The sequence below is a fragment of the Siniperca chuatsi genome, linkage group LG22, assembly GCF_020085105.1.
Source record: "Siniperca chuatsi isolate FFG_IHB_CAS linkage group LG22, ASM2008510v1, whole genome shotgun sequence".
Classification (NCBI taxonomy): Eukaryota; Metazoa; Chordata; class Actinopteri; order Centrarchiformes; family Sinipercidae; genus Siniperca; species Siniperca chuatsi.
This window is the reverse complement of record NC_058063.1, coordinates 1,195,001-1,221,498: the sequence shown is the minus strand read 5'-3', so window position 1 is coordinate 1,221,498 and position 26,498 is coordinate 1,195,001. Positions and strand designations below refer to the sequence as shown.

The 26,498-nt window shown below is 41.8% G+C and overlaps 1 protein-coding gene across 5 annotated transcripts in view; it reads left to right on the top strand.

Annotated features, from left to right (window-relative positions):
- Positions 1-26,498, top strand: part of mtm1 (myotubularin 1) — a 60,405-nt gene that overhangs the window by 3,443 nt on the left and 30,464 nt on the right. For all 5 annotated transcript variants that reach the window (XM_044183537.1, XM_044183535.1, XM_044183534.1 and 2 more), the window contains exons 2-5: positions 16,474-16,555; positions 17,126-17,198; positions 18,330-18,424; positions 25,643-25,753. In XM_044183537.1, coding sequence (XP_044039472.1) covers positions 16,499-16,555; positions 17,126-17,198; positions 18,330-18,424; positions 25,643-25,753 — 336 coding nt within the window. In that variant the 5' untranslated portion in view covers positions 16,474-16,498. The remainder of the gene's footprint in view (positions 1-16,473; positions 16,556-17,125; positions 17,199-18,329; positions 18,425-25,642; positions 25,754-26,498) is intronic.

The window sequence follows — 26,498 nt, the reverse complement described above, 5'->3', positions numbered from 1 at the left end:
CCTAACTACTGCATTCCAGGGTTAATAACTCTCTTTAAAATATAATTTGACATTATTATAGTATGGGTAAGTATGCTTAGTTTTAAATGTCAAATGGTATAACCCCAGGAAAACATTGATAATTCATCAGAATTATAAAAATTAAATTACTTTTAAAAAATTATGTTTAAGAAAAGTCACACCAAGGCCATGTTCTTACAGAGGTGTCCTTTATAATGTCTGTCAAATTTGATTCTAAATTTTCAAATGGTGTAACCAGTTACACCATTTGACTCCTATTACAAGCCTTTCTGTCAGAGGCCAATTTTGTCAAATATCAGTAGTTTATGATGCTGATTAAAGATGTAATGTGAACTCACTTACAGTGTGGAACTATTTTCAAGTGTTCAGTGTTATATTTTTTGAAAAAGTGGTGATTTATCCACAACTTTATTATTAAAACTCTGTAAGGCTAGGATGAAAATTATGTTTCACGACCTTGGTGTCGTTTTAGCCAACTATAGACATGTATTGAACATTCCCTTTCTCTCTAAGATCCTTGTGAAAGCATTCGCCAATCAGTTGTGACGTTCTACATAACAGTAGTATTCTGTCAGTAGTTAGTCTGTGACCCTGACGAATCAGTGGCAAACTAGACAGATAGCTAACATAGTTCATAGAATAAAGACTAGAGGCTTGAATAAGCTTAGGTTCTTTAATTAATTTCCTTTTTTTCCAGCTTTCTTTGTCTTATTGAATCCTTTCTTTGTAAAACCGAAACAAAATATATAAACAAAATACATCTGATTGGTTGGTACAGTTGGTTGTCCATGTGGTTATTTGCTTCCTTTCATATTACAGGTACACTATAGGTACGTATACATTAACAAAGATAAATAATACATTCCACAGGACATTTCTATAGCAACCACATTGTCCAATAAAACAACAGTAAAAACATTAAAACAATGAAATACAGTGTTTCCAGGTAGGCAATATTAATTCAATTTGAAGTGAACCTGAGCACATGAGGTTCATGCCAGGGTAGCCTACTGCTAGCATAAACAAGCAGGATACTAGCTCTGCCAAACATATTGAAATCTTTGCAGAAACAACTCAAAAAGGATACATTTGTCATCCAACTATCATTAAAGTTCCCATGAAGCGGCTAGTGGAGTGATACTTGCTTCTGCATATTTGTTTCCTGTAAAAACAGGCAGTTAGGGAGGGACTTGTAGCTGATATTGATTGCCGTTTACAGTAGCCAATAATGCTGAACATGGATTACGCCAACTCCCCTGCAATGCAGCAATAGCAGTCAAGAGGGAGTTGGTCTGAGACCAGTTTTACGACGCCAATACGAGTACCGAGGTGGTTTTCTTGCCGAGTTTGGCTCCTGGCAACCTGGGGCTGACTCAGCTAGCCACACAGCTAACGGAAGTTAGAGGTTAGCTACTTTAGAAATAAGTAAAATTATCTTTCCATCAGGAAACTCTGTAAATTACATTGATACTGTATTCTCTGCCGGTCTCAGAGGCTGTATTCGGTCCCAGTCCGGCTGTGTTCACTGGGATGCTGCTGAGCCCAGTTCCATTGCCTGCTAACGGCAGATACAGTTAACAGCAATTAGCAGTTAGCTACTTTAGCAACAGTAAAGGAAACAATGTAAATCACCTAGAGTTGAAGCTGCACAGCCGGAGGACAACAGAGGGAAAACCATAAAATAATACCTCCATATAATATGATCCAGTTTCACCTAAATCAGTGAATAAAGTTATAAAGTTGTGTTTTTTGAACACAAGAAAGCGAGAAAGCATTTCATTGGACACAAAATTAGTATACGCACCCGAGTGCAGGATGAGTCAACATTCTTTCTATCGTTTCCCAGATATTCTCTCTAAACTCTAAAATACCTACAAAATTACGTTTTTGTCATTGTTGGGCTAGATACTGCCGTATAGGTGACATATAGAGCAAGACGTGATAAAAACACTTAAACATCGATTTTGACTTCATGGGAACTTTAATATACAACAAATCAAGTTATGTAATACTCACAAGCATATATTCTCAAAACTTCACAGAGAAAATGCTGAGCTGCACACAAGCTTCAGATAGGCAGTAACTAAAATGGAGACTGGTGCAACGGACTTTATGTAACTTAACAATGACTACCAGAGGGAGTTCAACACCATGAAATTATACTTGGAATTGGACAAATGATGCAAATTACCAGCACAAATAGTTTATTTGAGGCAGGGATGTGCACCTTTTGAGGGGCTGTTGCTCTAACCTGAAAAAAGGGCAACCCCCCCCCCCTTTTCAAGCTCATTTTAAGCTTCACACTGTCATCTATCAATTGTAAAATACATGTATAGTGGTGTGAAGAAGTATTTGCCCCCGTCCTGATTTCTTGTTTTTTTTGCATGTTTGTCACATTTATGTTTCAGATCATCAAACAAATTTTAATATTAGTCAAAGATAACACAAGTAAACACAAAATGCAGTTTTTAAATGAAGGTTGTTGTTATTATTAAGGAAAAACAAAATCCAAACCTACATGGCCCTGTGTGAAAAAGTGATTGCCCCCTAAACTTAATAACTGGTTGGGCCACCCTTAGCAGCAACAACTGCAATCAAGCATTTGCGATAACTTGCAATGCGTCTTTTACAGCGCTGTGGAGGAATTTTGGCCCACTCATCTTTGCAGAATTGTTCAGCCACATTGGAGGGTTTTTGAGCATGAACTGCCTTTTTAAGGTCATGCCACAGCATCTCGATAGGATTCAGGTCAGGACTTTGACTAGGCCACTCCAAAGTCTTCATTTTGTTCTTCTTCAGCCATTCAGAGGTGGACTTGCTGGTGTGTTTTGGATCATTGTCCTGCTGCAGAACCCAAGTTTGCTTCAGCTTCTGGTCACGATTAGATGGCCGGACATTCTCCTTCAGGAGTTTTTGGTAGATAGCAGAATTCATGGTTCCATTTATCACAACAAGTCTTCCAGGTCCCCCAGCAGCCCCAGACCATCACACTACCACCACCATATTTTACTGTTGGTATGATGTTCTTGTATGATGATCTTTTTCTGAAATGCGGTGTTACTTTTACGCCAGATGTAATGGAACACACACCTTCCAAAAGGTTCAGCTTTTGTCTCATCAGTCCACAGAGTATTTTCCCAAAAGTCTTGGGGACCATCAAGATGTTTTCTGGCAAAAATGAGACGAGCCTTAATGTTCGTTTTGCTCAGCAGTGGTTTTCGTCTTGGAACTCTGCCATGCAGGCCATTTTTGCCCAATCTCTTTCTTATGGTGGAGTCATTAACACTGACCTTAACTGAGGAAAGTGAGGCCTGCAGTTCTTTGGATGTTGTTGTGGGGTCTTTTGTGACCTCTTGGATGAGTCGTCGCTGCGCTCTTGGGGTAATTTTGGTCGGCCGGCCACTCCTGGGAAGGTTCACCACTGTTTCATGTTTTCGCCATTTGTGGATAATGGTTCTCATTGTGGTTTGCTGGAGTCCCAAAGCTTTAGAAATGGCTTTATAAACTTTTCCAGACTTATAGACATCAATTACTATCTTTCTCATTTGTTCCAGAATTTCTTTGGATCTCAGCATGATGTCTAGTTTTTAAAGATCTTTTGGTCTACTTCACTTTTTCAGGCAGGTCCTATTTAAGTGATTTCTTGATGTGGCAGTAATCAGGCCTGGGTGTGGCTAGAGAAATTGAACTCAGGTGTGATAAACCACAGTTATGTTTTAACAAGTGGGGCAATCACTTTTTCACACAGGGCCATGTAGGTTTGGATTTTGTTTTCCCTTAATAATAATAACAACCTTCATTTAAAAACTGCATTTTGTGTTTACTTGTGTTAGCGCTGACTAATATTTAAATTTGTTTGATGATCTGAAACATTTAAGTGTGACAAAAATGCAAAAAAAAAAGTAATCAGGAAGGGGGCAAACACTTTTTCACACCACTGTATTTCCCATTCAGTGAGATTTACACCATTTTACCAGTGCTTACAGTGATCGGTTTAAGTCAACTTTTGGCTGGCTACAAAAGTTCACTATCGAGAGGGCTTGGCTGCTTCACTGTGGTGAATTATGCAAGCTAGCTAGCTCTATAGCTAACAGTTACAATCTTTTAAACGATAGATAAATATGCCCTTTTTTTTCTTAGATGCTGTGCATTGGCTGGGAAAAGGTGAGAGAGGAAGGAAGATAGCGTAGATGACAATGTTTGTTACGGTTGACTACCCACAAAAACTTATCTTCAGTGATTCCAGCCCACTGTTACAGGTATCAGACTGACCGTCTGTCAGAGAGCTTCGGTCAAAGAGAGCTTCTCTGGACCCTCGTTGAAGATAAAACAACCACCCAGTGTAGTGGGCACTGTGAAACCCCAAATAGAATGTAAAATGTATTCTTTTGTACAGTGCTGCAGTGTACAGGCAGGACGTGAACATTGTATCAGTAAATTACAGCCTCCTCCATGTCCAGTCTCATACGTGAGCTTGTCCAGATGCTCTCCACATTGTTTTTACGTTCATCCGGCTTAGGCCAAGCCGTATAATGGCAGGGAAAACCCTGGTTAGTTTACTTTGTTCCCTATGATGTAACACTGGCACTCTTACAGCCTGCCAACTGCTGTCAATCAAACACAGATACTGACACGCCCTTCCAGACAGCTGAGACAAAAAGGAGCATTTATATTATAAGACCTTTATCTCTCTTTTAATAATAAAAATCTATTAACACTGCATTTAAAAAAACTGTTGTGCTGTAACCTAATTGAAAGTTACACATGATAGTACATCACGTGCATCATGTTAGTACCATGTGTATGATGGACAAATTAAAAGCAAGGATATTTGTATACAAAGCAAAATGAATAAAATGCAGAAAAAGTGGTTACAGAGTTGATTAGCTTTTAGCAGATTTTTCAATTTAACTTTAAAGTTACTGACAGAACTACAACTCTTTATGTTGTCTGGTAGGGCGTTCCACTGAGTTGTGGCTTTCACAGAGAAATCTGACTGCCCAAATGCAGTGCGACGAAAGGGTACAGTACAAGCTCTTATAGAAGATATTCTTGTGGATTTGTTCTCCCAACGAAAGTAAACAAAAGTTGCTTAATGGAGGAGGTGCTGAGCCATTTAAAATTTGAAGCCTAAAATTCTTCAAGCTCAGAAGATGTTTCTCCAGTATCTCTCAGTCATGATATTAAATTGGCTTTTAATCCGTAATTTTGTTTGTACAAAGACTCTTCTCCAGCTTGCCCCCAACATGTAATACAATAGGAAGTGGGGGAAAGGATCATAGCATGCATAAGTATCTTGGCTGCATAGACTGCATAGAAGAATTTATCTAAAATTTGCTGTTATATTTTAATGTTTTTTACCATTTGTTTAAAATGTTTCTTAAAATTAAGATTTTAAATCCAGTAACTATATTAATCTTTTCACCCTTGATGAGTGTCAACATTAGAATGCTGTACATTGGTTTTGGAAAATAACATCCCTTTTGTCTTGCCAATGTTCAAGCTAAGAAGACATGACTGATCAAGCCACTGTGTGATCCTTTCCATTGCAGTTGTTAGCTTCTAAGCTGTTTTTTGCATGTGTGTATACAACAGTGTCATCAGCATACATTTTCAATTATATCCCATGACACTGTTTTAGAAGATCATTAGGCTAATACCTGTATATAGACTAAATAACAGGGGTCCTAACACCTATCTTTGACACCCATTGTACACTTCATTGTACTTTAGAAAGTTTAGAAATAAGATCATGATTAACTGTATCAAATGATTTATGCAAATCTAAAAATCCAGCACCAACTACTTCTCCTTTTATCAAGCCTAGATTTTATTTGCTCTATTAAGTGTAACATAGCTGTTTCGGTGGAATTATTGGCTCTAAAGTCAAACTGCATGTGATGTAAACCAAAATTGCTTGTGTTAAGATATGTTGTCAATTGTTCAATGAAAACTTTCTCAGCAACCTTTTGAAAGTACTGACAGTATGGTTATGGGTCTATAGTTACTGGGTTTGTGGTGATCACCAGATTTAAAAATAGGAGTGACTGTGTAAAATATCTTCTGATGATTTTTTTTCCACTTACGTCTCATTGGTCGGAACCGGATCAAAAACCTGACCTGCAGCATCCATAGGAACAATGTCCAGTAAAGTTTTTACTTAACTCAACAGACTCGTGAAAAAAAACTATTAAAAATATAAGCAATAGAAGTATTGTCTTCAATTAATTTCCACAGATTTTTGTTAAACCAGGGTAGATTACTGTTTTCTTGATTTTTTTTTTTTTTTTTTTTCTGAACACTTACAGTAAATCTTTCCCTTTTCTACAAGTAAATATGTTACAACCATGATACTCAAGATCATCAGAGGATAGTACATCATCACATTTCAAACCAATCATTTCATTGTCGAATGCAGCTTGCATACCTTTAGGTATACAATGAAAAATATTTGGGTTTGGCTTGAGTCAATTTCCTTGCACCCAGACTTAAATTATGTAGCCAGTAATGAAGTTGTAACTTTTTGTTATTTTTTCTGATTTATAAGTAAATATCAGGTCTAATTGTGTACTTTGTTTGAGTTTTGCAATCCTTGTTGGGCCTTTTATTAACATAGATATAGATGATGTTTGCCTGTAATTATTTTTATTTTTTTATTTTTATATATACATATACACATATATATACATATACCCCCCAACCCTACCTGATAATTTGCCTGACCAGCCACTGTCAGTAATAAATACAAACACACATTATTAGACTGTAAACCATTAATCAAACCAATAACTAACCAGACAACCTTAGCCTGGGTGTCCAGGGGTCTTAAAAAGTATTAAAAGTTGACACATCAATTTAGCTACAATTAAGGCCCTTAAAAAGTATTAAAGTCTGAAGCACCATTTTCAGAGGTATTAAATTTTTTTTGCTTATTTTCAGTATGTATCGGGGATGTGATTTTTCCGGATTAATACAGAATTCCAGATTTTCCAACCTGAAAATGTGACCCACATGAATCACGCAGATTCAGATCCGTTACAAAAACAAAAATCATGATCGCACTAGCTTCTCTGTCCTCTCCTCTGCGTGTTTGACCGAGGGCAGGGCTCAGCTCCTACACACACACACACACACAGCGAACAGCAGAGCAGAGAGGCCGCGGTGAACCAGGTGAAGTGAAGGTAACGTTTTACTCGAGTAAAACGTCAAAAAGTCGAAAAGCGATTTTCCACCTGCTTTGTCCACAGTTATTACAACCACAGCGCGCTAGTTGACCTAATAGCTAATTGTTACGCACAATCTAAAATTAAAGCTCTCTGTATGTAGCCTGACTCCGTTTGCCACAAATCTTAAAATTTGGCAAATTCTTGTAAACTCCGCTGCTTGCTCAGATGGCAGCCCCCCCTCGCCCCCCCTACAAGCGGTACCTGCAGCAGAGGGAAGAGGACCTTCCTCCTCCTGACTGATGTCTATGTTCTTTATTGTTTCTAAACTTCACTCCGTATTTTGATGCCAGGAATATTAGGCTATTTATTTTTCTGACATTTTATATTTGTTTCCTGTGTGATAAAATTGAGTGTATATAGTGACTTTGCTGTTGTGAACTTTACTGCTGCTGCTTTAGAAACAACATTTAGCTATATTTAAAATATAAATCAATTCTTATCCTGTTGTGAATTTATTCTTTAAAAAAAAAAATTTAGTAATGAAAAAGAACCGGTAAGAGTACTGATAAAGAACCTTCTTTGAGAGACCACAGGGACAGCCAAATGATTCATGGAGAGAGATCGCCACCACCGGGCGCTCAATGCGTGGTAACCAGGGAAACGGCTTCTGTGCACTACTGTATCCCTGCCGGCAGGGATAACTAAGTTAAAACTACATATAGCGTTACCTGATACATCCAGTCTTGCGCCGATGATCTGCCATGCATACAATTTTTTATGCGTCCGCAGAAACACATAACTCTAGAAACACAAGATAAAAGGCATCATATGTCGACAGTCTTCTTGTCAGTTTGGCATCAATATAATCCATAAAGTTAAAATGTAATTCCATACTTACAGTATATATTTTCCGTACTTCACATTTTGGATTTTGTCACCTCAACACGAATCGCTACCAGCCTCTGTTGTTTAGCTGCTCTATTTTAGTGGGAGAAGACCATGGGAATGAGAGGCGAATGTTTCAAAAAATTAAGATTTCTCACTAAAATACGTGCTGGTTGGTGGCTCAGATACAAGCCGAATAGTTATACAAGTTTTTTCGGTCGTTAATTACCCGGCTTGCTTACTCCCGTTTGGTGCTGGAGAGATACAGTATATGCGCAGATGGTAAGAAACAGGTTTTTTGACAGCGAGGTTTCTTTTGTTCTTTGATTTCAGCATGAATTTGTTGTTCACAATGTACGTCAGCATTATCAGGGAAAAAATATGGTGCGTCCCCTGGATGCGTCAACAGTGAGTTTACGGCGTCCTTTTAAATGCCGTGCCACAAGTGCTGCCCCTCGCACCAAATAGGAAGCCGCAGCACGTCAATATATAGCTCAATTGGATAAGTCACAGGACTTTCACATGGGGGGGCCTGGGTTCGAATCCCCTTCGGGACGCATTGAGCAATGACCATCATCCAGTGTGGGTCCTTAGGCAAGACCCTTCATGCTGCTGCCTACCTCATGATGATGAGTGACAATGGAATATATGAATCAGAATCAGAATCAGAATCACTTTATTGATCCCCGTAGGGAAACTCTTTGTTCCAGTAGCTCGTCTTTACGTCAGTGCACACAAGAGAAAACGATATTATACACTATAAACAGGTCAGAAATAAATTAAGTAACATGTTGGTATAAGTATAAGATAAACTAAGTGTCGAGTACCAAGTGGGTTTACTGGTAGATGGTGAAGTACAGTATAAATACAATGTCACTAATTATGTAATAAATAATAGTAAAAGCGGAGGTGCATGTACTGTCGAGAGTAATTGAGGTATATCTGTAACAGTAATAAGAAAAACTAACAAGGGAAAACTAATATTGCACTTGAGTAGTAAACAGAATATTGCACAATTATTATTAAGATGTAATGCTCAATGTCCAGTTTAGTGACCTAGGGTCAAACAGACTAATCCTTAGAGGGAGGAGTTAAATAGTTTGATGGCCACAGGCAGGAATGACTTCCTGTGGCGCTCTGTGGTGCTCTTTGGTGGGATGAGTCTTCCGCTGAAGGTGCTCCTTTGTTTAGCCAGCACGTCATGGAGCGGGTGGGAGACACTGTCCAAGATGGCGTGTAGTTTGGCCAGCATCCTCCTCTCTGACACCACCGCCAGAGAGTCCAGCTCCACCCCCACAATGTTACTGGCCTTACGGATCAGTTTGTTCAGTCTGTTTGCGTCCGCTACCTTTAACCTGCTGCCCCAGCATGCAACAGCATACAGGATAGCACTGGCCACCACAGACTCATAGAACATCTTCAGCATTGTCCGGCAGATGTTGAAGGACCTCAGCCTCCTCAGAAAATAGAGGCGGCTCTGGCCCTTCCTGTAAACAGCCTGAGTGTTCTTGGTCCAGTCCAGTTTATTATCCAAGTGTACTCCCAGGTACTTGTAGTCCTCCACAATGTCCACACTGACCCCTGGATGGAAACGGGGTCACTGGTGCCTTGGCCCTCCGTAGATCCACAATCAGCTCCTTTGACTTTGTCGCATTGAGCTGCAGATGGTTCTGCTCGCACCATGAAACAAAGTTACCCACCACAGCCCTGTACTCAGACTCCTCACCACTGCTGATACATCCCACCACAGCAGAGTCATCAGAAAACTTCTGAAGGTGGCAGGACTCTGTGTGGTAGCTGAAGTCTGTGGTGTAGATGGTGAAGAGGAAGGGAGAGAGGACAGTCCCCTGAGGGGCCCCAGTGTTGCTGACCACGCTGTCTGACACACAGTGCTGCAGCCGCACATGCTGTGGTCTGCCAGTCAGGTAGTCCACAATCCAGGACACAAGGGGCGTCCACCTGCATCGCTGCCAGCTTCTCTCCCAGCAGGGCAGGCCGGATGGTGTTAAAAGCACTGGAGAAGTCAAAAACATGATCCTCACCGTGCTTGCCGGCCTGTCCAGGTGGGTGTGGATGCGGTTAAGCAGGTAGATGATGGCGTCCTCAACTCCCAGTCGGGGCTGGTAGGCGAACTGAAGGGGATCCAGGAGGGGTCTGACCATGGGCCGCAGCTGTTCCAGCACTAGTCTCTCCAGGGTCTTCATTATGTGGGAGGTCAGTGCCACCGGTCTGTAGTCCTTGGAGCCACTGGGGCGTGGCGTCTTCGGCACAGGAACGAGGCAAGATGTCTTCCACAGAATGGGGACCCTTTGAAGACTCAGGCTCAGGTTAAAGACGTGTTGAAGGACTCCACAAAGCTGGGGGCACAGGCTTTTAGCACCCGGGGCTAACGCCATCGGGGCCTGCAGCCTTGTTCGAGTGGAGCCTCATCAGCTGTCCTCTCACCTGGTCAGCAGTCAGGCACACAGCAGAAGTTACAGGTGGGGAGGGGGAGTCGTCGGTCTGGAGAGGGCCGTTAGCCTGATGGGGAGGGGGAGCAGAGTACTCAGAGGAGATTGAGGGCCGACAGCAGCTGAGTTAGAGGGGGATGACCAGGAGCCGGTGTGTCGAATCTGTTAAAGAACAGATTCAGTTCGTTGGCCCTGTCCAAGCTGCCTTCAACTCCTCTGCTGCCAGTCGGTCTGAAGCCAGTGATGGTCTTCATGCCGCTCCAGACCTCCCCTCATATTGTTCTGCTGGAGTTTCCGCTCCAGCTTCCTCCTGTACTTCTCTTTGGCCTCCCTGATTTTCACCTTCAGGTCGGCCTGGATTGCCCTCACCTCCTCCCTATTACCATCAGTAAAGGCCCTCCTCTTGGCATTTAGAATGTCCTTGATGTCTTTTGTTACCCACGGTTTGTTATTTGGGTAACAATGGACCGTCTTGGTTGGGACATTGCAGTCCACACAGAAGTTAATGTAGCCAGTGATGCACTCAGTGAGCCCGTCAATGTCCTCTCCATGAGGCTCACAGAGTGCATCCCAGTTTGTCACTTCGAAACATTCCTGCAGTGTCTCATAGGCCTCCCCTGACCATCTCCTCACTGTCCTTGTGGTCGCAGGCTGCCTTTTAACTAGAGGCACATAGCAGGGTTTAAGATGAACCAGGTTGTGGTCTGACCTACCCAGAGGGGGAGGGGAAGAGCTGTATGCGCCCTTAACGTTGGCATACAGCAGGTCCAGTGTCCTCTCCTCCCTAGTAGGACAGCTCACATACTGGGTGAAATTAGTCAGTGTTGTTGAAACACTGACATGGTTGAAGTCACCCGAGATTAATATGAGTGCACTCGGGTGTTGAGTCTGTAGATGTGCTATGGCGGTGTGAATGGCGTTGCACGCCGATGCCGGGTTAGCAGAGGGGATGTAAACAGCCACAACAATGGCATGTGAAAATTCACGTGGCAGATAATATGGCCGAGTCCCACAGCTAACAGTTCAATGTCCGGGTACAGATACTCTGCTTGATGGTAACGTGACCAGGGTTACACCATCTGTTGTTAACTAGAACAGCAAGCCCGCCGCCTTTCCGCTTACCGCTCCCGGTGTGATCCCTGTCGGCCCGAACAGTCTGAAAGCCGTCGATGGAAACGTTATGATCCGGGATATCCTGGGTGTAGCCATGTCTCTGAGAAGCACATCAAGCTACACTCACGGAACTCCGTCTGACTCGGGCTAACGCCGTTAGCTCGCTCCATTTTATTCGCCAGCGATCTCACGTTGCCCATGACGAGAGAAGGCAGACAAGGCTTAAATCTCTTATTCTTAAGTCTCTTTTGTCTGCACCCCTCTCTCTTCCCTCGCGCGCCGTTCCACCTCTGCATCCTCGGTGTGTCCTCCTCCAGATCTCAGCGGGGACATCGGTTGTCCTGGGCGCCATGCCGCTTAGCTTCAGCGCGATCAGCTGTTCCTGGTGTAAACAATGCGGCCAAACAGCTGATCTGCAGCGGTGCCCGACCGAGTAGCAGAAGAAGAAATTCCACGGCGAAAAAAAGTACAAAAACACTTTCTACCCTCATTTTCGCAAAGAGCGTAGTTTAAATTACACTTACACACAAGTTACAAAAGTTTGGAAGAAAAAAGTAAAGTTAAAAGTTGGAAAAAGTAAGACGACGAGACGGAGCTACAGCAACAGGCAGCATGCGGGCTGGCGCATGCGCACTAACGCATGACATGCCGGCTCAGACGTCGCCCGGCCAAGGTCTGCGTCAGGTGTTGGGGAACCAGGGCATCGAGACGACAAATGGGCTACTGGAACAAGACGGAAATGGGCGAGATGCGATAATAAGGCTCTGTTGGAATGCTACTACTCCAGTAACCCTAGTCATGGGATGAATGGTTACTTCGAAACCCACGGCAAAGCAACTAGTAGCTCAGTGTTCCAACATCCACAAGCGGCAACTGCTATCACAACTTGAGATTGACGAGGTACAACACAAATGCTACGGCAAGGGGGAGCAACCAGCAGCTCCCCAACCAGAGATTGGGTACGAAGCCCCAAGAGACTACACGCAATCCTGATCCTGAAGGATCCCGCAAAGGGTACAGTCCCATCCAACTATCGGCCAATAACCTGTCTCTCCACAACATGGAAGCTCATGTCAGGCATCATCGCGGCTAAGATAAGTGGGCACATGAATCAATACATGAGCAGAAGGGCATTGGCAGAGGAACCAGAGGAGTCAAACACCAACTCCTGGTTGACAGAACAGTCACCCAAGACTACAGAGCCTGACACACCAACCTGTGCACCTGGAAGAAAGCATATGACTCAATGCCGCACACATGGATCACAGAATGCTTAGAGATGTACAACATCAACAGGACTCTAAGAGACTTCATTGCAAACTCGATGAGGCTGTCAATGGCAAGCCACTTGCACAAGTATCCATCAAATGTGGCATGTCCCCACTGCTGTTCTGCATAGGTCTGAACCCCCTCAGCCAAATAATCAACAAGACTGGCTATGGATACCTTCTCAGGAATGGGGCCACCATCAGCCACCTCCTCTACCTGGATGACATCAAGCTATACGCTAAGAGCGAGCGGGACATCGACTCACTGGTCCACACCACCAGGATCTACAGCTCTGACATTGGGATGTCATTCGGGCTTGAGAAGTGCAGTCGAATGGTGACAAAGAGAGGGAAGGTAGTCCACACAGAAGGGGTCTCACTCCCAGAAGGAACAATAGCAGACATTGAGGATGGGTACAAGTACCTTGGAATACCACAGGCAAATGGCAACCTCGAAGAGGCAACAAAGAAGACGGCAACGGCCAAATACCTTCAACGAGTAAGGCAAGTCCTAAGAAGTCAGCTCAATGGCAAGAACAAGGCCCAGGCAATAAACAGCTACACGCTGCCAGTGATCAGATACCCTGCGGGAATAATAAGGTGGCCAAAGGAAGAGATACAGACCACAGACGCGAAAACTCCTCACCATGCATGGAGGGTTCCATCCCACATCCAGCACCCTGAGACTGTACGCTAGCCGTAAGGAAGGCGGCCGTGGACTAGTGAGTGTGAGAGCCACTATCCAGGATGAAACATCCAAGATCCACAAGTACATCCAAGATAAGGCCCCAACAGATGACGTGCTCAGTGAATGTCTCAGGCAATGGGGAACAGAGGAAGACATGCTGGAGGAAGGACCATCATGGGAGGACAAACCCCTACACGGGATGTACCACCGGAACATAACTGAAGTGGCTGATATCAAGAAGTCCTATCAATGGCTAGAGCGGGCTGGACTGAAGGACAGCACAGAGGCACTCATCATGGCTGCACAGGAGCAGGCCCTGAGCACCAGAGCAATAGAGGCCCAGATCTACCACACCAGACAAGACCCAAGGTGTAGGCTGTGCAAAGAGGCCCCTGAGACAATCCAGCACATAACGGCAGGGTGTAAGATGCTGGCAGGAAAAGCATACATGGAGCGCCATAACCAAGTAGCTGGCATAGTGTACAGGAACATCTGCACGGAGTATGGACTGGAAACCCCGAGGTCAAAGTGGGAAACACCTCCAAAGGTGGTAGAGAATGGCCGAGCCAAGATCCTGTGGGACTTCCAGGTTCAGACTGACAGAATGGTAATGGCGAACCAGCCTGACATCATGGTGGTGGACAAATACCAGAGGAAAGCCGTTGTGGTTGACGTGGCAATACCAAGCGATGGCAACATCAGGAAAAAGGAACATGAGAAACTAGAGAAGTACCAAGGGCTCAGAGAAGAGCTGGAGAAGGCTTGGAAGGTGAAGGTGACAGTGGTGCCCGTGGTCATCGGAGCACTCGGGGCAGTGACCCCCAAACTGGAGGAGTGGCTACAGCAGATCCCTGGAAGAACACCAGACATCTCGGTCCAGAAGAGTGCAGTACTAGGAACAGCGAAGATACTGCGCAGAACCCTCAAGCTCCCAGGCCTCTGGTAGAGGACCCGAGCTCGAAGGATGAGACCACCCGCGGAGGGTGAAGGGCAAAGTTTTTTTATATATATATAGTCAATGATCTACACACAGGAGAGACAGCAACAGGTAAGGACAGGAAGTCGAGCTGCCACAGGAGCCAGAATGTAGCCTACATCAGGGAGCAAGTGGAGTTTATGTATTTCTTTAATTTTTGCCTTGTAGATACAAGCACAAGTGAAATAGTTCTGTATGAGCAGATGTGCACAGGTAGTGCAACAATCAGTAGCAGAAATACTTTGAAAAGCACAAGATGAATCTTAGCCCAGATCTTCTCATATGTTTTTGAAGTTTTACAGAATGGTTAAGATTTGATAAGGCTTATGACAAGTATGTTTTGTCACATGATGAACGTCCTTCTTGGTGCGTCTCCAAGCAGCTGCCATCTTTTATTTGAAGTTAAGGATGACTGAAAGAATAGACTGGATATAAAACAATACCCCCTTGTCTAATTATCAATCACTCCACGCTATGTCTGGTTTTCTCTTTAATATTTGTTCTTAGCTGTAAAAGCCTAATAAAATCTCTTAATTATATGACTTATGTATGATTTTAGGGCTTTACCAAATATAGTTGTTTTTCAAACAGGTTTTCAAATGAAGCTTTAAATCATTAGTCATATTTTATGATGTCATCACCCTAAAGAAAACCTTTTTTTTTTTAAATCCTTGAACAAAATCCTCTATTTATATAATATGATTTATTGGATTAAATGAGTTAGTCTTTAAAGGAAGAAGGAGTAGGATTTGTCTGTTGCTCTTTGTAAACACTATTCAAAGTTGGCCCCTTCTCCCTGGCTCAACAAGCAAGAGAGAGAGAGAGCAAGAGGAGCAGTGGTCGAGCAAGGTAGAGTGAATGAAGAGAGGGAGCGACGTTACCAAGAACAAAGCAGTGAATCATGGTAAATGGTAAATGGACTGTACTTGTATAGCGCCTTTCTAGTCTTCTGACCACTCAAAGCGCTTCACACATTACATTTCACATTCACCCACATTTTGCACAAGCCTGTGGGAAGGAGCCACATTGCGGGATTTTGTGTGAATGCAGCCGAAGCCGCTCTTCATCCTGTCTGCCTCTGCTCTCCGTGTGTGACAGAGAGCAGAGGAGAGAGACAGACACAGCGATGTAACCTGGTCGCTACTGTTTTATAGAGTACCGACCTGCGCAGCATTCAAATGTTTGAATTTGAATGTCAGTGTTATAAATGAAGCTTCAAACTATTCGGTACAGCCCTACAGGATTTCTAAATAAAGTTTCACTTTCACTTCTCTCTGCACCTTCTCTCTGGCTCAGCCACAAGGACATATTTTACGATTCTCTCCCTCTGTCTCTATCTCCCTCCCCTCCTGAAGCTCTCATGTTCTATCTATTCACTATGCCAAAGCAGACCAGCTCACTTTTGAACTTGAATGAATAAACTTGTTTTTAATTTATTTTTGTACTGAAACTTTTTGATTGACTGTATTTGTTCAACCCTATGACAATGTGATTTAGCATTTTCGAAGTAATACGTTCTCTCTGTATTCTGCTCATTGGCCTGAAATCATTTAAGTTGTCTCAATTCAGAATAAAGGCTGTTTCTGATATTATGGGTTTACCTAGTATAAGTAAACTTTTCATCATTTAAAAAAAATTAAATAAACTAATCAACTACTGTTGTCCTGGACTATGTTAATACTACATATGCTTCTTTTGGGTGCCACTGGCATTTTGCTAGCAGTATTAATGGACGTTGTGTCTTGTTTGACATGGTGTGTTCTGGTCCTGGGTCTGATATGAAAATGTTCTGGTATCTCATTTTCTGCTGATGAATCTGTACTTATAGTCTGGTATTATACTGACACTTGCTGCTAAGAGATTTTAGCATGACACCGCTAACAGTCTGTGTGTGTCTATTTCTCAGCCTGTGGAAGCCCCCTCCCTGAGCAATGGCCTCACCAGTCTCAGTCTACAACTCCAACACCTTGGACACACACATCTCCAGTGTAAGTGAATTTATTTGTGTCTGTTTTTCTGTTTGTATTCTATATCAGGTGTGTCTGCAATAGGACTGTGTTCCTGTGCCAGATGGTTAGTGTTGAAATATTTAAATCTTACATGAGTGAATCTGATGCAGGTTACACTGGCAATTTTTACATGGTGAGAAGCCAGTGAGAGATCAAATCCTGGTGTCTGCACTAGCAACACCTAATGGAGCTTAAAAAAAGAGTGATTGGCAATTGATCTTCATCTACTGCAAACATTTCCTGTAGGTTTATCTCCTATTCTTTTCACTTTGGGCATATTTAATCCACAATGTTTCAAACCATATGTATGTGACACAGTCTAACATTATGAAAGAAAATGATTGTGATGGATAAGCCACATTTGACAGTATAACTGCCAAGCACACATGACGTGCTGGATTGAATGAATGAGTTGATCTATGTTCAAGAATATAGTCAGTAATTATAAATTCTGATTTATTGAGCAAGCGCAGAAAGTTGCCTAGTCTGAACCATGGTTTTTGTTATTGTGTTTTTGTGTCTTGGTGTGTTGTGTGTGTGTGTTTGTAGGCCTCCAGAGAGTCTCTGAAAATGGAGTTGTTAGCTGAAGTGTCTCTGCTGCCAGGGGAGGACAGAATTACAGGTGAGTACATGTACAGTAGCTTAATCAGTCACATTTTAAATAATTTGTTCTTTCTGTTTTTGAGATTTGTTTTGTTACCCCTTTGGTAGTACTGCTACTACTACTACTACCAATGTATATGGGAACTGACTGAAAGGTAACGTATTATTGGGTGCACCTAAATTATGTGCTGGTTAGTGCCACCAATGTAAAAAGTTAGTCTGAAGACCTGGATAGTGTAATTATTTCTTGACAAACAAGATTTATTTCATCCGCCCTGCACTTCTGGACATTGTCTCTGCAGTCTATGCTCCCAGCAGTTGTCTGTCAGGAAATAATTCCAGCACATAACTCCCTGTAAAACCACAAATTGTCATTTTTACATGTACAGATTAAACAAACTGTATACAGCATGAGTTAGACTAGCTGTTTCCTCCTGCTTCCAGTCTTTATGCTAAGCTAGGCTATCCACATCCTGTCTTCAGCTCCATACTTAAAGGTCCAGTATGTTACATTTAGGAGGAGCTATTGGCAGAAATTGATATAATATTCATAAGTATGCTTTCATTAGTGTATAATCGTCTGAAAATAAGAATTGTTGTCTTTTCATTAACTTAGAATAAGCCCATAACGGCCAAACCAAACATTGTCTCTAGATAGGGCCTTTCACGAGTTTTGCAGCCATTATAGTTTCTCCTACACGCATGGAACGGGAGGATGATCCGAGCGGTATTCAAATGGTTGCAAACTGCAATTTTAACGCTAGATACCACTGAATCCTACATACTGGACCTTTAATACATAGATATGAGATTAAATATTTCATCTATCTGCAAGAAAGAAAGTAACGTAATTGGACTTTGTTGTAGCGATTATCACCATGTTCCTCGGTCTGACTAATTACTTAAGTGAGTACAATGTTCTTTTGGTACCATCCACAACTTTTCACAATGGAAACACGAAAATAATGTGTAATGAACTGAACTAAACTGGACCGCTTGGTGGAAACGAGGCTTAAAATGATGTCTAAACCAGAGTACTAATGTGAAAAAAGCTTATTCTGAGTCAATAAGGCCTGTGTAAGATCAGACATGAGAGAAGATGGGTAAAAAATCAAATCAATAAATAATGTTTGTATTCGTCTGTTTTCAGATAAAGACATCATCTACATTTGTCCGTTCAGTGGAGCTGTGAAAGGCAAAGTGTTGATCACCAACTACAGACTCTACTTCAAGAGCTCAGATATTGTAAGTCCCATTAAACTCATGTGGGGCCAGTCAGTGGCTCAAGACTCTGTGTTTAGGGTTGGGGGTTTGCTGTGGGGGTGTGGGGGTGACAGACGGAAGCCATCAACTACTCTACCAGCAGTGAAGTTAAATAACATATCTAACAACATACTTGTGATGCATCTCTCTATGAGCAGTTTGTGGTGGTTTTAATATGGTGCACTACTGCGTTGATCTTCTATTACAAATTTAACCCCATTCGGACGGGATTAAGATTACGGGGGGAGGTGAGGAATGAAATATTCACTCTGCTCCTTGGAAATTTAACTCGTTGTTCCAGGCGGCATTTTAACCATTGGGGAATTACATGATGTGGTCTGTAATAGACATGGACATTCAGCAGGAGACAGCCACGGGAGAATTGAAGGGGGGGGCACAGAGGGGGAGTCATGAGGCAAAGACACTGTGTGAGGTGGATATGAGTCAAAAATTGAGCTCTTCTATAACTGAGTCATAACTCAGTCAAATCTAAACACATACATCATTCAGTGTGACTTTCAGAGGATATCATTATCTCCAATGTCCATAGAAAAAAGACTCTTCAGCAGAACTTGCCAGGGAGTCAGGGTTTTGTTCAGTATCCAAATAATCCGGTGATAGTTGTCTGTACATCCATTGGTACATTGCCAACAGGAACTGCTAATAACTAATTTGGCATACTTTTAATGGTGGCAAATTTAAAGGAATTCCCTGTAAGAATATCAGTACCTTTCATTTTTTCTGTCGTCATATTGTTTCTCAAATAGGCCTACATGTTGGTGCCTACCTGTTTCCATCTATCAGATTGGCAAACCCATTTTTGGCTCCCTCCATGTGCACACAAAAGTCAAATTTAACACTTGGTTGATTAAAAAAATATATAATTTGGGACAAGCAGCACTTCCCGCGGAAAAAACTCACGGACGGAAATACAAGGACGGTGCTGCGGACAGGATTTAAATCACAGCAGGACCAGCGAGTTCACAAAAAAACGGCAGGTAGATGCATCTGTATTACTGGGATGGGGGTGAAAAATTACACACATACGCACTCTGGACGAGATTAAAATCACTGATCAGCGCAGGTAATGTTAACATCACCCCACCTTCCCTAGAGAAATTAATGTAATCCGAATGGGATTTATGTCCTATTTTTATGCAGAACAGTGATATTATTTTCTGCAGATTGTCCACATTTCCCCTGCACCAGCTCTGTGTATGCTTTTGAATTATTTGATCTAGTGGGTCTTTAATGGGTTAGCCTTCAACACAGCATTGTGTTCACCATACTTGGTTTACTTAAACCTGCAATAACTGAATTTTTTCACAACTCGGGGACAGCAGAAACAAGCTGTAAATACAAGACGTACATATGTCCATCCCATTCTCATGAACGCAATATCTCAGGAACTCCTTGAGGGAATTTCTTCAAATTTGGCACAAATGTCCACTTGGACTCAAGGATGGACTGATTAGAATTTGGTGGTCAAAGGTTAAGGTCCATAACCATATTTCACAGTTGTTCAGACAATGACTTGGTGACACTTTTGACTCAAAGGTAAAGGTCACTGTGACCTCAAAATGACCTTGATAAAACGTTTTTGGCCATAACTCAAGAATTGATATGGTAATTATGACAACATTTCACACAGATGTTTACAACGATGAAGTGAAGACATTTCTTTACCCAAAAGGTCACTGTGACATCATAACTTCCTGGAAAAACACTTTTTTGGCCATTATTCAACACCATAACTCAGGAACAGAAGGGGAGATTGTGACCATATTTCACAGTTGGTCGGGCACTGAATAGGTGACACTTTTGACTCAAAGGTCATTGTGACCTCAAAATAGGTTTTTAGCCATAATTTAAGAATGAATTGGGCGATTCCAAATTTCAAACACATGTTAACTGGGACAACACAATGAGTAAACAATAACTAGTACAGTATGGGCTGTCTTTCACTTCCTGCCTCATTCTGAATTTCGAGCATCATGTGAATGCAAGCAACGTATTGGAGCGCGCCTAGCTAATCGTGATCATGTGAGTTTCACCTACAGCACATAGAGGCTTTGCATCTAAAAATGCCAGGAGAAAACAAAAGCACCACATTTTGTGTAGCTATACTTTATATAAGAATCCATCTTTACATAGTAATCAAGTAAATGTGTACCTGTTTAGCCAATACCGCTATGATAATCCTTCATTAATAAGTTCAACAATGTATATTCACTGGAATCATTTATCATCAATATAATGATAACTTCCATTTAGCCAAAAAAAAGACACTTTATACCTTTTTATTCAATTCTTTCCAAGTAGGGATGTCAATGATTAATCATTAATAGATTAATCGCTGTTAAGAATTTAACCAATTTTTTAAAAATTGATTGTGTTTTGTGTACCATTTCTCCGGAGCCCACATATATATTAACTTTTATACCACAAGAGAGTGTACTTCACCTTTGCATTTCAGAAAAACTGCTACCGCAAAAATGGAAGAAGCGGTCAGTGGGTAATGCGTGGGAGCATTATGCTGTAAAAGAGGACAATGTTCAATGTAAATATTGCAACACCGTCTTAAAATACAACTCCAGTACAACGTCAATGTTGTACCACCTGAAAAGTCAGCACCCGACAGTTGCAGTTCAAGTCGAAAGTGGAACGTGTTGGGATTCACGTAGGGCAGGTTTGGTTATTAGCAGAAATATCAAATATATTTATAAAAAATATTAATATAGATTAATAATTACTGGGCACCACCCTGGGATCAGGGACCAATCACCAAACATGAAGGACAGTCTCAAAGGTGGCTGTCCACCTAAAAATATTGATAATTAAAGTATTATCTTACATTAATAATGGACAATGAAGGTTGAGGTCCAAGCACTGACCGTCGCAACCAGCTATTATCACACAATAATCACAGGTAGCAGCTCTTTTAATGAATAGCATTTATTTAACCTTAACACAGAATCTCAAACCAAGGGACGGAGCCAAAAAGGGAGGACAGCCTCTATTTGTCCTCCAAGATAACGTGGCGCTTAGCTGGCTAAGCTACCCTTTTAACTGGGCCATTTGAGATGTGTGTAAGCGTGTAAATGTACGTGCAAAGGTATGTGGGTTAGTGGAGAGGAAGGAGAGAGGAAAGCACATAAAGTAAGGCAAGAAGTGTCTCAAATGCCGATATTCAATTAAATTTTATTTATATAGCGCCAATTCATATCAGAAGTTATCTCTTACTCGCACTTTTCCTATAGAGCAGGTCTAGACCATACTCTTTATAATATTATTTTCGAAGACCCAACAAATCCCACCATGAGCAAGCATTTGGCGACAGTGGCAAGAAAAAAACTTCCTTAAAGAGGCTGAAACCTTGGACAGAACCAGACTCAATGGTGGGTGACCATCCGCCGCTGCCGTGTTAGGTCTTGAGAGGTTTTATCACACAGTAATCCGGCCACAGACTTTCGTCCAATTGCCATGTTACTGGACCTTAGTCTGATAAAGTTATTAGCTCCCACAGTGGCTAACGCTAACACAGTTAAACGGCCCAACGGCATGGCACCGATACAAAATGGAACATGCTAAACACAAAGAAAAACTTTTTTTCACAATTTGGACGCAGCAGTCCGTCACTTTCCAAAATAAGCAAACACAATTCACAACAATGGAACTTGAATGAAATAACACAGTTATAAAATCTATCTGCCCAGACACAAGCCTCTTACTTAAAATCGCTCTTGGCTAGCGATTGATGCATCAATTCATTCTTGGATTTGCCCGGCAGAGTTCCTCTCAGGCTCGAACACTGACAAATCCGGGTCTAATGGCAAAATAGTTCCTTTCGGGGCAGCAAAGGGAAACAGCGGCCGACGTCAGTGGCGAGAGGGGCTCAGCGGCAATCTTGCTCTCCGTGAAGGGAACAGCCAGTCTGTGTCTCTTCCTTTTGCAGGTACGGGATTGTTATGGGGAGTAAACAATCAGGATCCAAAAGTGTTCAGCAAACACAAAACAGTTTGTTTCTCGTCCAGTGAGTTAAGACTCTTCTTAGGGAAATCAAAGTTCACATGTGCTAACGGGAGTTACCGTGGAGAAAGATGCGCTGCGCCTCCTGTCGTAAACAGAGTGTACTCTGGAAAGACAATGGGCAGTGTGGGGTGCCACGCTTTATAGAGCTGGCGTCGTCATAGCTGTGTGCCGGGATTTCATGCGCCGTGTTGTGTTTGGATTCAACTGAAATCTCATGTTGACTCCAAGCAAGATTTCATCTCATTATTACATCTAGGTGTGAATTAACGAATGTGTTGGCTTGGTGCCTTTCTACTGTCTGTTCTTTGTTTCTCAGTCAAGTCTCTTAGTGAAGGCTTTGGCCTTTCCAGGTAGGCCTGTCCTTTGTTCCTCACACGTGGTGAGGCTAGGCGAGGCCCAACAACAGCGTCCACCAGACAAACTATCGGGTTGGTGTTAGCTAGACGAGGTTTTAGTGATGTGCATACAGAGGCAAAAAATCGGAGGCTTTGCTTTATGGTGGAAAAGAACATTATGCCTATAAACGTGGTGGACAGGGAGGGATTTCTTATTAACTAATTAACTTATTGTTTTATTATTCTGTTCATTTAAATTGTTTGTGCTTCATGAATTGTTTTACATAATGTGCCGCTAGAATTGTTTTATATAAAACTTAAACTGAGGAAAAGACGTGTTTTGTATCTTATTAATTATTGATGATTGATTATTGATAACGTTTTCAACTATCGGTTAAGGAAAAGGCACAAAATATGCAACCCTACTTCCAAGTAGTCACTACATATATTATGTGTCTGGACAGACGTGACTGATTGGCAGAAGCATACAACCGCAGGGCAGCAATTCTAGTTTCCTTATGAAGTTATGTTATGTAACAAAAAAGTTTCCCCTCAAGGATCAATCAAGGTATTTCTGATTCTGATGATGAACTAGTTAGCAAACAGCTGCCAATTTACACATCCAGCAAACACAGAGCAAAGCACGGAGCAACACATTCATAGTTTACACACCCAAAACTCCTTAGTGACGGTGGCTGCCCCCTGACCACAAATTAATAAAACCAAAAGTTAACAGAAGGGGAGTTATACAAAAAACCTAAACAAAAATGTTGAAATAGCACAACAAAATAGCAGAATTAAATGTGGACTCTTAAACATCAGATCTGTCATCTAAAGCTGTACTATTGAACGATTTAATATCAGATTATCATATTGACTTAATTTGTCTTACTGAAACCTGGCTGGGTCATGAAGAATGATAGCCTAAATGAATCCACTCCGCCCAGTCATATTAATACTCACATTCCTCGAGGCACCGGCTGAGGAGGTGGAGTTGCAGCCATCTTCAACTCAAGCCTATTACTCAACCCTAAACCTAAACTAAATTATAACTGATTTGAAAGCCTTGTTCTTAGTCTTTCACACCCGACCTGGAAAACACGACAGCCAGTTCTATTTGTTATAGTGTACCGCACTCCTGGTCCTTATTCTGAATTTTTATCTGAATTCTCAGAGCTTTTATCAAGTTTAGTCCTTAAAACAGATAAAGTAATTATTGTAGGTGATTTCAATATTCATGTGGACGTTGATAATGATAGCCTTAGTACTGCATTTATCTCATTATTAGATTCAATTGGCTTTTGTCAGAGTGTATATTATGTATTAGAGTGTATTATATTTTGATTTGCTTAGTACTTCTATTCCTTCTATTCTCAAGTGTGCATTGATGTGATAGTGAGCAGCTGTAACGAAAGAGTTTCCCCTCGGGGATCAATAAAGTATTTCTGATTCTGATTCTGACATGAAGCCACTCACTGTTTTAACCACACCCTCGACCTTGTTCTGGTAAATGGCATTGAAATTGAAGATTTAATAGTCTGTCCACAGAATCCTTCATTATCGGACCATTATTTAATAACTTTTGAACTGCAATTACTGGACTACACGCCATTAGGCAAAAACTCCTATTCTAGATGTCTATCTGGTAGTGCTGTGGCTAAATTCAGGAAGCGATCCCATCTGCAGTTAATTTAGTGCTATATCTCAATATAACAGAGGACTCCTATGCAAATCGCAGCCCCTCCCAAATTGACCATCTTGTTGATAGTGCTGCAGGCTCACTGCGAATGACACTCGATTCTATCGCCCCTCTAAAAAAGAAGATAATAAAACAAAGAAGGTTAGCTCCATGGTATAACCCCCAAACCTGCTAATTAAAGCAAACATCACGAAAACTTGAAAGGAAATGGCGTTCCAACAACCTGGAAGAATCTCGTTTAGTTGGGCAAGATAGTATTAAAACATATAGGAAGGCCCTCTGTTATGGCAGAGCAGCTTACTACTCATCATTAATAGAGGAAAATAAAAAGACCCCCAGGTTTCTTTTCAGCACTGTAGCCAGGCTGACAGTCAAAAGTAGAATAGGAGCTGCCTCCGGAGCTGCAGAGACTGGATCTGTGGTTGTGGGCCTCTTGCTCCCCCTGTGTTCCTGCTCGACAACTGCTAGTACAGTTGTTGTTATTGGTCATTATTATTACTATAGCTGTCATTCCTATTACTATTAATTTATTAATACTACAATTCCAATTCTACTATTTAAAAAAAATAAAATAAATTCTACGTGGTATTTGCATTGTGTCTCTCTCTCTCTCTCTCACTCTCTCTCACTCACTCACTCACTCACACACACACACACACACACACACACACACACACACACACTCACACTCACACTCACACTCACACACACACACACACACACACGGCAGCAGCGGATGGCTGCCCATTATTGAGTCTGGTTTTGTCCAAGGTTTCTGCCTCTTAAAGGAAGTTTTTTCTTGCTACTGTCACCAAATGCATGCTCATGGTGGGATTTGTTGGGACTCTGTAGATATTATAAAGAGTATGGTCTAAACCTGCTCTACAGGAAAAATGCAATGAGATAACTTCTGTTATGAATTGGTGCTATATAAATTGAACTGAAATTGAATTGAATTGGTCCCTGCATTGGAAACGCAATGACTTTCTCCAAAGTTTCCTAGTCCCTGGGGAAAATTCCTGCGGTGGAAATGCAGCTTTATTGGTTGATGTAGTTGCTGGCAAGTGTGCTTGTTTCTGTGTGTTATATTCTGTGTGTTTGTGATTGTAACGACATACTGACTGTTTGCTTTAGGATGCAGCGGTGATGCTGGACATTCCTCTGGGTGCTATCAGTCGGGTGGAGAAGATGGGTGGGGCATCAAGCAGAGGAGAGAACTCCTATGGCCTGGATATCACCTGCAAGGTGTGTGTGCGTGTGTTTGAGTGAGTAAGTGGTACAGCATCAGGAATGTCATTGTCTTCCAACTGATTATTTGTGTTTTTACCACCTCACAGATTAAAGGTGACTGAGTTTTCTTGTAAACAAACAAAAGTTCTGTTTTCCCACCAAAACTCATTGTGGTGTATGCTTGAGCCCTAACACAGGATGTCTGCGGGGTCTTAAACAGTATTAAAAGTTGATAAATCTATTTAGCTCCAATTAAATAATACAGTCTTAAACACTATTTTCAGAGGTATTAAATTTTGTAGCTTGTTTTCAGTATCAGGGATGTGATCTTTCCGGATACAGAATTCCGGATTTTCCGACCTGAAAATGTGACCCATGTAAATCATGCAGATACAGATCCGTTAAAAAAAATTTATGGTCGCGCTAGCTTCTCTGTCTTCTCCTCTGCCTGTTTGATTGAGCTCGGAGGTCAGCTCCTACACACGCACTGCGGACAGCAAAGCGTAGAGGCCAGGGTGGAGACAGTGAACCAGGTGAAGGTAATGTTTTACAGGAGGTCCTCCAGTATCAGTCCTTTCTCCTCCTGACTGATATCTGAGTTCTTCATTCTTTCTAAACTTCACTCAGTATTTTGATGTCAGGAATATTGGGCTATTTATTTTTCTGACATTTTAGATTTGTTTCCAGTGAGATATTGAGTGTATGTAGTGACTTTGCTGTTGTAAACTTTACTGTTGTGGCTCTAGAAACAATATTTAGT